This window comes from Mus pahari, chromosome 3 (genome assembly GCF_900095145.1).
Source record: "Mus pahari chromosome 3, PAHARI_EIJ_v1.1, whole genome shotgun sequence".
Classification (NCBI taxonomy): domain Eukaryota; kingdom Metazoa; phylum Chordata; class Mammalia; order Rodentia; family Muridae; genus Mus; species Mus pahari.
Window position 1 is genome coordinate 71,547,259 of NC_034592.1, and position 15,589 is coordinate 71,562,847.

The 15,589-nt window shown below is 35.4% G+C and overlaps 2 protein-coding genes across 3 annotated transcripts; both read right to left on the minus strand.

The window, feature by feature from the left end:
• Positions 1–2,888: 2,888 nt before the first annotated feature.
• On the minus strand, positions 2,889–7,141 carry LOC110318709 (olfactory receptor 8K3-like). Of its 2 annotated transcripts, XM_021193935.1 has the most exons (2): positions 6,237–7,141; positions 2,889–2,898 (listed from the first exon to the last, which is right to left on the minus strand). In XM_021193935.1, the coding sequence occupies exons 1-2, from the start codon at positions 7,139–7,141 to the stop codon at positions 2,889–2,891; spliced, it is 915 nt and encodes a 304-aa protein (XP_021049594.1). The 2 variants fall into 2 exon arrangements, with proteins under 2 accessions (XP_021049594.1, XP_021049593.1); XM_021193934.1 differs by lacking the exon at positions 2,889–2,898 and having other exon boundaries at positions 6,203–7,141.
• Positions 7,142–14,241: 7,100 nt separating this feature from the next.
• On the minus strand, positions 14,242–15,189 carry LOC110318845 (olfactory receptor 8K3-like). The gene has a single exon (XM_021194139.1). The coding sequence runs from the start codon at positions 15,187–15,189 to the stop codon at positions 14,242–14,244; it is 948 nt and encodes a 315-aa protein (XP_021049798.1).
• Between the last annotated feature and the right edge of the window lie 400 nt (positions 15,190–15,589).

Genomic DNA, 15,589 nt, shown 5'->3' on the forward strand with positions numbered 1-15,589 from the left:
TCCTTTCCCAATTTGTTGGTGGTCTTTTTGTCTTATTGACAGTGTATTTTGCCTTACAGAAGCTTTGCGATTTTATGAGGTTCCATTTGTCAATTCTCGATCTTAAAGCACAAGCCATTGCTGTTCTATTCAGTAATTTTTCTCCTCTGCCCATATCTTCAAGGCTTTCCCCCACTTTCTCCTCTATAAGTTTCAATGAGTCTGGTTTTATGTGGAGTTCCTTGATCCACTTAGCCTTGATCTTAGTACAAGGAGATAAGAATGGATCAATTAGCATTCNTCTACATGATAACCACCAGTTGTGCCAGCACCATTTGTTGAAAATGCTGTCTTTTTTCCACCAGATAGTTTTAGCTTCCTTGTCAAAGATCAAGTGATCATAGGTGTTTGGGTTCATTTCTGGGTCTTCAATTCTATTCCATTGATCTACCTGTCTGTCTCTATACCAGAACTATGCAGTTTTTAATCACAATTACTCTGTAGTGCAGCTTGAGTTTAGGAATGGTGATTTCCCCAGAGGTTCTTTTAGTGTGGAGAATAGTTTTGGCTATCCTAGCATTTTTATTATTCCAGATGAATTTGCGAATTGCTCTTTCTAACTCTGAAAAATTGAGTTGCAATTTTGATGGTGATTGCATTGAATCTGTAGATTGCTTTCGGTAGGATTGCCAATTTTACTATATTAATCCTGCCAATCCATGAGCATGGGAGATTTTTCCATTTTCTGAGATGTTCTGAAATTTCTTTCTTCAGAGACATGAAGTTCTTATCATAGTTAGAGTCACACCAAGGAATTTTATATTATTTGTGATTATTTTGAAGGGTGTTGTTTCCCTAACTTCTTCTCAGCCTGTTTATCCTTTGTGTAGAGAAAGGCCACTGATTTGTTTGAGTTGATTTTATATCCAGCTATTGCACTGAAGCTGTTTGTCACATTTAGGAGTTCTCTGGTGGAATTTTTAGGGTCATTATATATACTATCATATCATCTGCAAATAGTGATTTTTGACTTCTTCCTTTCCAATTTGTATCCACTTGATCTCCTTTTGTTGCCTAATTGCTCTGACTAGGACTTCTAGTATTATACTGCATAGGTAGGGAGAAAGTGGGCAGCCTTGTATAGTCCTGGATTTTTGTGGGATTGCTTCAAGTTTCTCTCCATTTAGTTTGATGTTGGCTACTGGTTTGCTGTATATTGCTTTTCTTATGGTTAGGTATGGGCCTTGAATTCCTGATCTTTCCAAGACTTATATCATGAAGGGGTGCTGGATTTTGTCAAATGCTTTCTCAGCATCTAATGAGATGATCATGCAGTTTTTGTTTTTGACTTTGTTTATATAGTGGTTTACTTTGATGGATTTCCATATATTAAACCATCCATACATCCCTGAGATAAAGCCTACTTTATCATGATGGATGATCGTTTTGATGTGTTCTTGGATTGATGAGAGTGGGGTGTTGAAGTTTCCCACTATTATTGTGTGAGGTGCATTGTGTGTATTGAGCTTCAGTAAAATTTCCTTAATGAATGTGGCTGCCCTTGTATTTGGAGCATAGATATTCAGAATTGAGAGTTCCTCTTGGTAGATTTTACCTTTGATGGGTATGAAGTGTCCCTCCTTGTCTTTTTTGATAAATTTGTGTTGGAAGTCGATTTTATTCGATATTAGAATGGCTACTCCAGCTTGTTTCTTTGGACCATTTGCTTGGAAAATTGTTTTCTAGCCTTTTTCTCTGAGGTAGTGTCTGTTTTTTAACCTGAGGTGTGTTTCCTGTATGCAGTAAAATGTTGGGTCCTGTTTGTGTAGCCAGTCTTTTAGTCTATGTCTTTTTACTGGGGAATTGAATCCATTGATATTAAGCGATATTAAGGAAAAGTAATTATTGTTTCCTGTTATTTTTGTTGTTAGACTTGGGGTTCTGTTCTTGGGGCTGTCTTCTTTTAGGTTCATTGAAGGATTATTTTCTTGATTTTTCTTGGGCATAGTTTCCGTCCTTGTGTTGGAGTTTTCCCTTCATTATCCTTTGAAGGGCTGGATTCATGGAAAGATATTGTGTTAATTTGGTTTTGCTGTGGAATACCTTGGTTTCTCCATCTATGGTAATTGAGAGTTTTGCTGAGTATAGTAGCCTTGGCTGGCATTTGTCTTCTCTTAGGGTCTGTATAATGTCTGTGCAGGCTCTTCTGGCTTTCATAGTCTCTGATGAGAAGTCTGGTTTAATTCTAATAGGTCTGACTTTATATGTTACTTGACCCTTTTCCCTTACTGCTTTTAATATTCTGTTTTTACTTAGTGCATTTGTTGTTATGTTTATTTTATGTGAGGAAGAATTTCTTTTCTGGTCCAGTCTATTTGGAGTCCTGTAGGATTCTTATATCTTCATGGGCATGTCTTTCTTTAGGTTAGGGAAGTTTTCTTCTATAATTTTGTTGAAGATATTTACTGACCCTTTAAGTTGAAAATCTTCATTTTCATCTACTCCTATTATCTGTAGGTTTAGTCTTCTCATTGTGTCCTAGATTTCCTGGATGTTTTGAGTTAGTATCTTTTTGCGTTTTGCATTTTCTTTGATTGTTTTGTCCATGCCTTCTTTTGAACCTTTTGCACCTGATATTCTCTCTTCCATCTCTTGTATTCTGTTGTTGATGCTCTCATCTATGGTTCCTGATTTCTTTCCTTGGATTTCTATCTCCAGAGTTGTCTCTCCTTGGGTTTTCTTTATTGTTTCTACTTCCATTTTAAGATCTTGGATGGTTTTGTTAAATTCCATCACTTTTGTTGTGTTTTCCTGTAATTCTTTATGGGATTTTTTTTTTGTTTCCTCTTTAAGGACTTCTACTTGCTTAACAGTGTTTTCCTGTAATTCTTCAAGGGCTTCCACCTGTTTCATAGTGTTCTCCTGTATTTCTTTAAGTGAGTTATTAATGTCCTTCTTAAAATCCTCTACCATCANNATGAGATATGATTTTAAATCTGAGTCTTGCTTTTCGGGTGTGTTGCCATTTCCAGGACTCACTGTGGTGTGCATACTGGGTTCTGATGATGCCCAGTGGTCTTAGTTTATGTTAGTAATATTCTTAAGCTCGCCTTTCGCCATCTGGTAAGCTATGGTGTTAGATGATCAAGCTATCTCTGTCTGGAGCTTGTTTCTCCTGTGATTCTATTAGCCTCTGTCAGCATTCCTGGAAGTCCAACTCTCACCTGAGTCTCAGTGGTCAGAGCACTCTGCAGGCAACCTCTTCTCTTTCAGGAAAGGTGTCCAGAAGTCTAGAGTTCTGATCCACTTCCTGAGTCCTGGGTTCAGAGCCCTCCCTGGAGGCTGACTCTCCTCTGGAAGGAAGGTGCTCTGGGGTCTGGGCCTCGGCTCTGCCTCCTGGCTGAGGATGAAGGCCCAAAGGGACCCTGTCCAAGAAGCTCTGTTGCTTCTGCAGCCCACGTGCTTTCAAGGAATCCCAAGGTCCTGGGTGTGCAGTGGAGCCTGACGACATTGAGAGTCCTCTGGGGACCTTGGACCCTCAGCCCAGTTTGCACTGAAGATGGCTTGGGGCTGGCCCTGAAGGGAATGAATTTCAGCCTCTAGTCGGGCAGGGTTCCTTTGTCCCTGTTCCTGCTGGCACAAGACCCTCCAGGATTCTTTGGAACTGATGTTGCTTTCCACTCACTGGTGATCCAGAGACCCTGGGTGTGATAGGGGCTCTGCAACATGGAGAGTCCTCTGGGGACCTTGGGACCCTCTCTAGATTCTTTTCTAGTACAATATATCAATATTATGATTTCCTCTCCTTTTACTCATCCCATAACTCCTCAGTACTCTTCCAGATCTGTTCACTTTCTGTCTCTCATTAAAAGTAACAGGCTTCTAAAAGAAAATAATACAACATAACAATGAAAAAATATAAGAAGATAAAACTCTGCACACAGAAACTGGACAAGGCCAATCAACAGAAGGAATACAGCCTGAGAAAAATCAGGCAGAAGCATCAGAGACCAACTTGTTCACACATTCACGAGTCCCATTAAAAACACTGAATTGAAACCAGTAAAGGGGATAACATGTGAAATGTAAATAAAGAAAATACCTAATAAAAAAAGAAACTGAACAACTTGTACTAAAGAACAGGGAAGGGACAATAAAATGCATAACTGTGGCAAATAAAATAAAATAAAATAAAATGGTGTGATGGCATTAAAAAAAAAAAGTCATAGCATATTCATCCAGGATCTGGTACAGGACCTTAAAGTCCTATGCATGCTGCTTTAGTATCTGCCTTCCTATGAGCTTTGCCTGCTGCTTTAGGGGGCTATGTTCTTCTTGTGTTCTCCACTCTCTCTGGCTACTGTAGTCATTGATTCCTCTTCTACAGGTTTCTATGAGTTCTGAGAGAGAAATTTTGTGTCTATGTTCCATTTAGAGCTGAGCATTCAAATCTCTCTCTCTCTCTCTCTCTCTCTCTCTCTCTCTCTCTCTCTCTCTCTCTCTCTTTCTCCTTCTCTCTCTGTCTCTGCAAAATACATGGGTGTTTGTCTCTGAATTCATATCTTCTGCAGGAGGAAGCTTCTCTGATGACAAGTGAATAAAGTACTGCTCTATAAGCGTAGCAAAATATCATCGGGAGTCACCTTATAACTACTTAAAAAATTACCAGTAGTATTTGTTTAATCCTATGTCTCTGGGATATCTAATCTTGGGTTCTTGGTTACTCAAGCAGCATTCATCATGGACTTGAATTTGTGCAGTGAACCTTAAGTCAAATCAGTTGTTAATTAACTTCTTCCACAAGTTTATGCTACCGTTGCCCTAGTATTGTTTTGCAGGTAAGTCAGCAAAGTGGCTCAGTTGGTATATAGGTTTCTCTTTTGGTAGCCTGTGGAGTATCTTTCTGTGCTAAAGACACCAGAACATAGGAGTGAATGTTCTAGAGAGTCACCAGCTTGATCTCTTCGATTTCAATGAGTTTTGTGAATGTTGTCTTCAGCAACAATACTTTGGTGTTAGTTTAAGAGCAGCTTATTGTTTTGTTGACATGATGGGTTAATTGTGAATTTCTATGGCCCCTTTGGCCAACCACACAATTGAATGTAACCTAGTGCTAATACTGGAAAATTCATTTGGTGGCAAGTGATAGTCTGTTGAGACTCTGTTTCTCCCATATTTAGAAATTTCATTGGATTGCCTTCATATACTTTAGGAAGTGTCTATCTCACTAGATTTCTATACCTCGAATGCCTGTTATTTTGAGCTCCCTTGCATTGCTTTTATTCTCCCTCTACAATTGATCACCCAATAAAACTTTTCCCATCCAGAGTCCATCCATTAAATTGAATTATTACCCAATTTCCTTTAAGACTAATTCATGTAGACACGGACTCCCACTTAAGGTGAGATCTTGACATTTATACTTGGCAGTACCAACTCTCTCATTGGACTTAGGGCCCACTGTATTAGACAAATTATGTCTGGTACTGTAATCATAGTTCACTGTTTGTGGCTAGTGAGATTATGAATCTTAGAGGAGAAGCAATTATTCTTCACTATTTTAAAATATGGTAATAGGACCCAGGTATGGTGGTAAATAGCATTAATTTTAGTACTGGTGAGACAAAGACACTTGGACCTCAGTGATTTCAAGACCACTCTGGTCTATGTAGGGAGTTACAGGTCATCCAGGACCCATTTCAATGATAACATAAGATAAAAAATAAAATAAAAAAATGACATGTGTAAAGACAGCATCTCATTTTCTTTTTTTTCAAAGCAACTAACACAGTTTTATTATTTCCATAATAGACAAGGTGAAGACAAAGGAGACAAAGACAACACTCTGACTCTTCCCACAAATGAATGTTACAAGCCTCCAATGGTTCAACATATGAAAATGTATGTAAAGAAAAAAAAACCCAGATTCATTTTCATTTTATTTTTTATTTATCTGATAACTAGTGAAAATTAAACCATTCCTTGTACTTGGTCATTCCTTTATCAAACATGAAGTTTCTTTGAAAAGTTAACAAACTTGACTGAAAACACATTTACTTTTAGTCTTTCACTGATTTATTTAGAACAATTAATGGTAGGTGCAAATTTTAAGACAATAGATAAATACATGTTGGATATTATTTTTATTTCTATTAAACTAAATACACACATAGAATAGACAATTTTCATAATGTAACTTACAATGTTCATTTTGTATATTACACTAAGAAAAAATATTGCCTAACGTTTTCCACAACCTTTCTAGGGCATATTTTACGTCTTTGTTCCTTAGACTATAGATCAAGGGATTCAACATGGGAATAATCATAGTATAAAAGATGGAAGCCACCTTATCAGTATCAAATGAGTGACTTGATTTGGGCTGTACATACATAAATATCAAAGTCCCATAGAAGACAATGACCACTGTCAAGTGAGACCCACAAGTGGATAAAGCTTTCTGCCTGCCCTCAGCTGAATTCATTCTAAAAATGGCTATAAGAATGAGTAGATAAGAAAAGAGGAGTACCACTAGAGATGAAACCAAATTAAACCCTGCTGAAATCAATATTATAATTTCAATATCATGTGTATTAGAACAGAGCAATGATATTAAAGGGAGACTATCACAGAAATGACTAATTACCCTATAACCACAAAACGGTAAAGCAAAAATTTTTATAGTTATTAGAAGAGAAATAATGACACTGTAGAAATAAGGAACTGCCACTAAGACCCAGCACACCCTATGGGACATGATGACAGTATAGAGTAGAGGTTTACAGATGGCCACATAGCGATCATAGGACATTGCAGACAGAATAAAGAGTTCACAAATGATGAACACAAGAAAGAAAGTTAGCTGTATTGCACAAAGATAATTACTGATTGTATTTTGATTGACAACAAAATTTACCAGCATTTTGGGTCCCACAGCTGTAGAATAACCAAGATCAGTGATAGACAGATGTCTGAGAAAGAAGTACATGGGTGTTTGCAATCGGGAGTCCACCATGGTAAGGATGATCATGCCCATGTTGCCCAACAGTGAGATTAGATAGATGATGAGAAACAATCCGAACAATGGAGCCTGAAGCTCAAGCCTGTCAGTGATGCCCATCAGGATAAATTCAGTCACTACTGTGAGGTTGCTTTTATCCATCTAGGCTTACAGCAAATTCTGTTCTGGATTGATGCATCAGCCTACACCATAGCTTTTCTGCATTACCACCTGGGAGAATTTATAATGTGTAAAAAAAAAATATAAACTTGATAAATCTGAACTTACCAGTTATGTTATTTGCAAATGAAAACACTTACCAGTTGATATATCTGAACTTACCAGTTATGTTATTTGCAAATGAAAACACTTTTACTTAAAAATTCTAAACTATTATTTAGAATTTAAGAGAGACAGAAATAGATTACTTTTCAGTTTTGTTTTAATAATGCCCTAATGATCTAGGACAAAACTACATTGTCTTTGTCAAAAGCAAACAAAGTTAGAAATGGAAAATTACATTTCAATGTAGAGTCAATATTATGAAATCTTATTTTCATATATAATTATGCAATTCATTTTAACATGAAAATTTTATTTTCATATATAATTATTCTTGTACTGTTTAAAATATTCTGAGTTATTTCTATGAGGCCATTTTTAATATTATAGTGTGGTTTTATTAATTATTTTTAACAATATGATGAAATATTTAACTTAATGTTGTAAAATTGCAAACCTCAAATTACAGTGGCTATCATTAATAGAAACACTCATTAAAAGCAGAGCACTTATTATTAAAAGCATCACACCATGAAAACTTTATTACAGGAAGTCTTATAACCTACATAAAATGAATAAGTATTGGATAGTGTCTGAATAAGGAAACAGAACAGTGGCATTAATTAGTTCAGCCACTAAGATTAATTGCTCCTCTTCAGAGGATTCAGGTTTTACTCACAGAATCCATATGATGCTTACTTACCTAACTCATGATGCAGTATTTCTCATGTCCTCTTTTTGCTTCTGAGGGCACCAGCCACTGACATAGTACAACCCATACATTCAGCCAATCATTTATTATACATAATAATTTAATAGAGTAACTAATTAAATTCTAAAATATGAAAATATATCATAAAATCAGATTAAACATTGGAATGGATATTAAAAGACTTAGTGTATAAATTTATATCTGCTGTATTTTATTCTTTAATATTTTAACTATAACATTTATATTAATTCTATACATATATATAATGTTTATTCATCAATATTATCAGTGTTTTATCTTAGTTTATAATTCTAATAAAAGTATATTTTGGCAAAAATGCTGTTTACTAAAGGACATTATTCTTATGGATGTATAATTAACCTGTCCTTGAAGGATTTCTGAGATGAAGAATATATAAATTACCTACAAACTAGTCTCCTACTTTATAGATATTGTGAGTAACAAAATTGCCTTTAGAGATAAAACAAACAATACACAGAAATAACAATTGTTAAATAAAATGGTAGGAAAAGGCTCTAAGTTTACTGTGAGGAAAGAAAAGCACACGTCTCATTGCATTAAACTTACATCTCATTAATTATAACTTGAAACTAAATTGATTAAATATTACTTATGGTCATAGGACCTACTTATTGCTTACCAGTATCCACGCATGTCTTTCTTCTTTGAGAAATATAGAAATTTAGATCCAATTGAATTAGCTGATAACTACAGCAGATAAGATAAAGAATACATTTAGCCTTTTTTGTATTTTTATAAAATCATTAAAAATAGATTTTGCTGTATGTTTTCAATAACAATTTCAATAAAATATATATTATCTATATGATAATAAAAAGTATTTCTTTAGAATTCTATGAAAAGAAAAATAATTTACTCATAATGCCCTTTTACTTAATATTGTTTTTAAAGTTATTCTTGGAGCTTGTCAGATAGCATGAAAATGAAAGTGTATCATGCATGCTGCATTACTGATATTTATCTGAGTACTTTAATATATTTATTTTACTAATCATACTTTTTTGATGGAAAATCAAAATTAATTTTCATTTTACCTTTAAATATACAGTGAAAGAAGTGCATCTGAACATCTATTTAAACAATAATTGAAGTTTGAAGTGTTTTCTAAAAGAAATTAATCAATTGCCTAAATATTTGGAATTTCAAAAGAGCTTTGAATATTTGCATTTTAATTTACTAACCAAGTCAGGTGTGCTTCTTTTCGTCTTATCTTTTCTGTTAGAGATAAAGTTGTTTATATAAAACCCAATAATTGAAAATAATATCATGCTGACTTTGAGAGGATTATTATGAACTTCTATCTCCTTAACCCACACTATAATTTCAAATTATAAATGCAGAAAGCTATTTGTATGCAGACATCACAGAGTGATAGCCCAGCACACATTATTGAAGGAATTGTGTACGTATATAGCATAAGACCTTATAGAAATATTTGTTCATTACCTACAATGACATCTATGACATGTCTGTCTGGTTCCTGCATGCCCTCCTTATACTGCTTAAAACAATTCATGAATTTATTTATATTAACCTTTGGAGACTTGATATTTATTAAAGAAATGACATGCAATTAGTTACTTGTCCCTATAGTATTTGAGAGTTTGATAGTGTTTAGATTTTGCTCAGTAATTGCCCGTTAGGAACATTAATTACAGGAGAATCTTTTAGGAAGCTTCAAAGAATAAAATTTAAACTAACTCTCCCACTGTGCCTTTATAAATCTCTGAGTCTGTCTCTATGTTCAATGTCTCTCTGTGTTTGTCATATGGAGACTAAGAAACTCCTGAGAATACTGGTGAAGTACCAGTGAGTCTGGCCACAGTGTATGTTCTTGTGTGTGTGTATAGTACATATTTACTATACATACATATATAAAATGTATATTATATAACATATATTGCATAATATCTTATATATTCCATATGTAATCATTCTTATAGAGAGATTTATATACATCATTTTATTATAAATATATTGTATAATGACTCTATGTGTATGACTGGATTTTCTTTTTAAAATTAAAATATAATTACATAATTTCTCCTTTCTCTTTCATCCATCCAATTTTTCTGTGAGCTCCTCTTTTGTTCTCTTTCATATTCATAGAATTTTAAAACTCTTTTTTATACAAGTACACGCACACACAAATACACAAATACCATACACAGAGAGATTTATCCCTAAGTATGTAAATGTGTGCATTTATGTATGTGTATGTGTGTGTAAATACAACCTGCCTAGTCCACATTATGTTCCCTGTATGCATGTGATTTAAGGACTGAACACTGGTTACTGGGTAACCAGTTTAGGAAGTCTTTTGTGTGGGATGTCTTTCATGTGTGGACTATATCGCTCATTATCAGATTTTCTTAGTTGCATGTAGCTCTGTGTCTTTTGTTGACGACACAAGAGGTCTCTCCATGCCTATTTATTCCTTAAAGCCCCCCATTCGGTAAACCTTTTCAAGGATTAATATCTTTTAATAAATCAAAACACAAACAAAGAAATAATAATTATTGACTCTTTGGTCAATCTTTAGGCCTGTCAATTTTATCCATAAAATTAACAATTACAAGTCAAACCATTACTAACTAGTATCGATCTACTTTATCCATTTTTTATTCTAAATAAAAGCAGTATAAGCAAATAATTGTGCCTCTTCCAAAACAGCCGTCCATGAATTAATTTAAACACAATGAAAAGTGCCTTGAGTGATGTTTCCTCCACTGATATCCTCCACATAAGACTATACAATGAAACTAATGTGAACATTGAGATATTTCATTCTGTTTCTCATCATTTGATCAATATAATCCCATGGAGGTAAAGAAAGTTTCTTATTAAAAAAGAAAGAAGTGCCGGGCGTGGTGGCGCACGCCTTAAATCCCAGCACTTTGGAGGCAGAGGCAGGAGGATTTCTGAGTTCGAGGTCAGCCTGGTCTACAGAGTGAGTTCCAGGATAGCCAGGGCTACACAGAGAAACCCTGTTTCAGAAAAACAAGCAAAACAAAGCAAAACAGAACAGAACAAAACAAAAGCCAAAAACAATACACATATGCAGTGAACTATGGAGTTGGTTTGGCCTAGCTGCCTCAAAAGGCCCATGTCATATATTTTTCAGGTTAGAGTCTATGGCTTCGTTTGCACAGTGCACCTTGCAGTTCCTGAAAGATCGATGCATGTCCTCAGATAATGAGTGTTTGAAACACTTAGTATTTCTTTGTACAATTCCTTAGTATTCAAGGAAACAATAAAGCTTGACTGGACAGTTCATCTTAGATACTAAACTTGTGTACCCTTCGAAACTTGCAAACATCATTGTTTCTTGGCAGCTAAAACTGTATTGATTCTGGAAATTAGCATCATATTCTGTTTCTGCTAAAGGTATAAAAAGTCTCTTTGTACTTAACACAATTGTTGCTGGGAACTTAGTCCAGGCTGGATTCTCTCTGAAGCAGTCAAGGGGGAAGTTTATGGGCAGAGTCTTGCAAAAGGGCAGGATTGCTTTCTATCCTTTTATTTCTTTTTCTTTTCTTTTATTGGTTATTTTATTTATTTACATTTCAATGTTATCTAAATTTCCAGTTTCCCCTCTACAAGCCCCCTATCCCATTCCCCCTTACCCCTGCTTCTATAAGAGTGCTCCCCCTACCAACACACCCACTCCTGCCTCACACTCTAACATTCCCCTATGCTGGGTTATTGAGCCTTCACAAGACTGAGCACCTCCCCTCCCATTGATGCCAGATAAGGCCATCCTCTGCTACATTTGCAGCTGGAGCTATGGTCCCTGCATGTGTATGCTTTGATTGGTGGTTTAGTGCCTGGGAGCTCTGGCGGAAGTGTGTCTAGTTGGTTGATCTTGTTATTCAGATCCTTCAGTCCTTCTCCTGACTCCTCCATTGGGGTTCCCATTCTCAATCTGATGGGTGGCTGCAAGCTTCCACGTCTGTATTGGTCAGGCTCTGGAAGAGACATCTATGTCAGGCTTCTATCAGCAAGCACTTCTTGGCATCAACAATAGTGTCTGGGTTTTGTGGCTGCTTATGGGATGGATCCCCAGATGTGGCAATCTCTGGATGGCCTTTTCTTCAGTCTCTGCTCCACTCTTTGTCCCTGTATGCTTCAGTCCTATTGAAGGGGCAACAATATAATCATAGGAAGTAGCAGGTGGGAGGGATTTGGGAGGAAGAGAGGGGACGGAGGGAAGAAGTGGGGGACAATATCAGGTATTGAGAAGACAAGGAAATGTACAGAGGGTTAAGATATTGAACAGAGGTATGTGGGGAATGGGAAGGGTAACCACCAAAAAGTCCCAGATGCCAAGAAAGCAAGAGGCTAACAGGACCTAACAGTGATGGCATTAGCTGAAATATCCAACAAAGGGGAGAAAGACCCTACAATAACCATATCCAGAGGTTAGACATGGCCCCTCATTAAGGGATGAGGCCTACTACCCATCTAAAAAGTTTTAACCCTTAATTGTTCCTGTCTAAAGAAAATACATGAGAATCTTAGTTTTTCTGTTAGGCATGAAGATAGTTAGAATATTTAGAGGTCCACATTCCCTTTACCACTCACAATATTGAGTTTAAATGATATAGACAACTATAAAGTTTAAAAGAGGAGAAGTATACCAAATACAGTTATATAAACATACATGGACATGACTATTTAGAATAACTTAAAAACTATGAAAAATATTTTAATTTCCCAGAATATCTACTCCCTCACATGATACAGCGCAGTGATTCTGTTATTTGCAGTTTTGGTCAAATGTCCCTAGACACTATTTAAATATACAATGATATTTCATCAATAACTATATTTATAATTCGTCTCCCTCTTAAGGATTTTTGCTTATCTGTTCCTGATTATATTTATACCACATTAATTATATGAATAAATGACAAGAAAACTACAAATATGTAGAGTCTTCATGGGTTTGCTCCTCCTCTTCAGGCTTTTTGGTGACAACCATAAAATGACTTACTAGAATCACATTTCACATTACCATTAAGAAAAGGTATTCAACAATTTTTTATGTCCTTTGTAGTAGATATTGTACATCTTCATTTCTCAAGTTATAGATCAAGGTATTCAACATGAGATGGCAGAGTAAAAAGAGAGAAGCTACTTTATCATTGCATACAAAATATCTAGATTGTGGATACAGAGACATTATATCAAACTTCCATAAAGACACAAACTCAGGGGCTACTGGTTAGTTCATATTGTTGTTCCACCTACAGGATTGAAGCCCCCTTCAGCTCCTTGGGTACTTTCTCTAGCTCCTCCTTTGGTGGTCCTGTGTTCCATCCAATAGCTGTGTTCTGTGTTTGCCAGGCACTGGCATAGCCTCACAAGAGGCCACTATATCAGGGTCCCTCAGCAGAATATTGCTGGCATGTGCATTAGTATCTGGGTTTAGTGGCTGATGATGGGATGGATTCCCGGATGGGATAGTCTCTGAATAGTCTATCCTTTCATCTTAGCTCTAAATTTTGTCTCTGTATCTATATCCTTGCATGGGTATTTTGTTCCTTATTCTAAGGAGGAATGAAGTATCCACATGATGGTCATCGTTCTTGGTTTTCTTGTGTTTTGCAAAATGTATCTTCAGTGTTCTAAGTTTCTGGACCAATATCTGCTTATCAGTGAGTGCATATCTAGTGACTTCTTTTGTGATTGGGTTACCTCACTAAGGATGATGTCTTCCAGATACATCCATTTGCCCAAGAATTTAATTTTTTCTTTTTTAAATATCAAGGATAGAAATACTTATCCTTGCTGATCTTGTCTCAGGCATATTTTCACCATCTAAGATTTCTATCAGAATTTTATATGATATCATGTGATTTTGTACATATTCTTATCTTACATTTTACAATATTAGGCATTAGGCCATTAGAGATGAAAGCACAATGAAAAAATCAATGTTTAGCTTAAATTAGTTTATTGGGAGCAAACAAGAAATGGACTATATGGCATGAAATATAGAAATGGAATCCAAATAAAACTTTACATTAAAACATACAAATATATGAAGAGACGACACATCATATGAAAAAGATGAACTTGAGTTCAAAATTGACCAATGATTTTATTTATATCTGTACTTAGCATGTGACTATCCCACAAGACAATATTACCTAGCTAAAGTAATATTAGTTATACTACATATAAGCAATCATGTATTTTCTTTTTATTCGATCTTATAATTTTACAATTTAAGTAGAATATTCACACACATTTTCCATTTTCTATTCAAGGCCTGCTTCACCTCTTGGTTTCTCAAACTATAGATCATAGGATTCAGCATGGGGATAACCAGTGTATAGAACAAAGATGCAATTTGACCAGTCTCAAAGGAGTGAATGGATTTTGGTTGTGCATACATGAAAAATAGAGTACCATAGAATATAATTATCACTGTCAGATGAGAGCCACAGGTTGAGAAGGCCTTGTGCCTGCCCTCTGAAGAATTCATCCTGAGAATGGACACAAGGATCAAGAAATAAGACATGGAGACTACCAGAAGAGAAGAAATCAAATTAAAAGTTGCGAAGATTAAAATTATCAGCTTAATTTCATGTGTGTCTGAGCATAACATCAATATCAATGGCAGACTGTCACAGTAGAAATGCCTGATGATATTATGGCCACAAAATGAGGATGTGAAAATCTTGATAATGGTCAATAAAGATATAAACACGCTATAGAGGTAAGGTACTGCTACCAACACATGACATAATCTTTGTGACATCATGATTGTGTAGAGTAGTGGATGGCAGATGGCTACATAGCGGTCATAGGCCATAGCTGACAGAATGAAAACTTCAGTGGTGATAAATATGCTGAAGAAGGTCAGCTGGACTGAGCACCAATTATAGGAAATTGTAGATTGATCAGCAACAAAATTTATTAACATTTTTGGCCCCACAGCAGTTGAATAACCAAGGTCAGTGAGAGAGAGCTGTCTGAGGAAGAAGTACATAGGTGTCTGAAGTCTAGAGTCTATTTTGGTGAGGATGATCAATCCCAAATTACCTACTACAGAGATCATGTATATAATGAGGAAAAGTCCAAATAAAGGGGCCTGCAGCTCAGGGAGATCTGTGATTCCAGTTAGAATGAAATACTTCAGTACCGTAAGATTGTATGTATCCATCTAGACAACTCCGGAAACCTACTCTACTAAAATATATAAAAATAATCATTAATTAATTCCAAAAGTAACAACAGTGCATTTTTATGTTTATATACAATACCTATTATACTATATAGTATGAATATGTATTTATATTATTTTATATCTTAATATATATGCATAAGATTACTATGATTCTATTTTTTAATTTTATAATATCTTAAAGCCTAAAGCCATGACAAAATTGTTTTATAAGTTAATAGAGATAGAAATTATGAAGCTTCTGCTAAAAATTCTGACATGGTCATTTGATTGTTATATAAGATAATGCCAAAATATAAGTAAGAAAAAACTCAGCATGAAACTAACTGAACAATTTTCTGACAATGGGAGAAATTTTTCTTAAACCATGATATGCATT

Excerpts from the sequence above, each read along its gene's own strand:
- LOC110318709 (XM_021193934.1), bottom strand. The coding sequence starts at position 7,141 with ATGGATAAAAGCAACCTCACAGTAGTGACTGAATTTATCCTGATGGGC.
- LOC110318845 (XM_021194139.1), bottom strand. The coding sequence starts at position 15,189 with ATGGATACATACAATCTTACGGTACTGAAGTATTTCATTCTAACTGGA.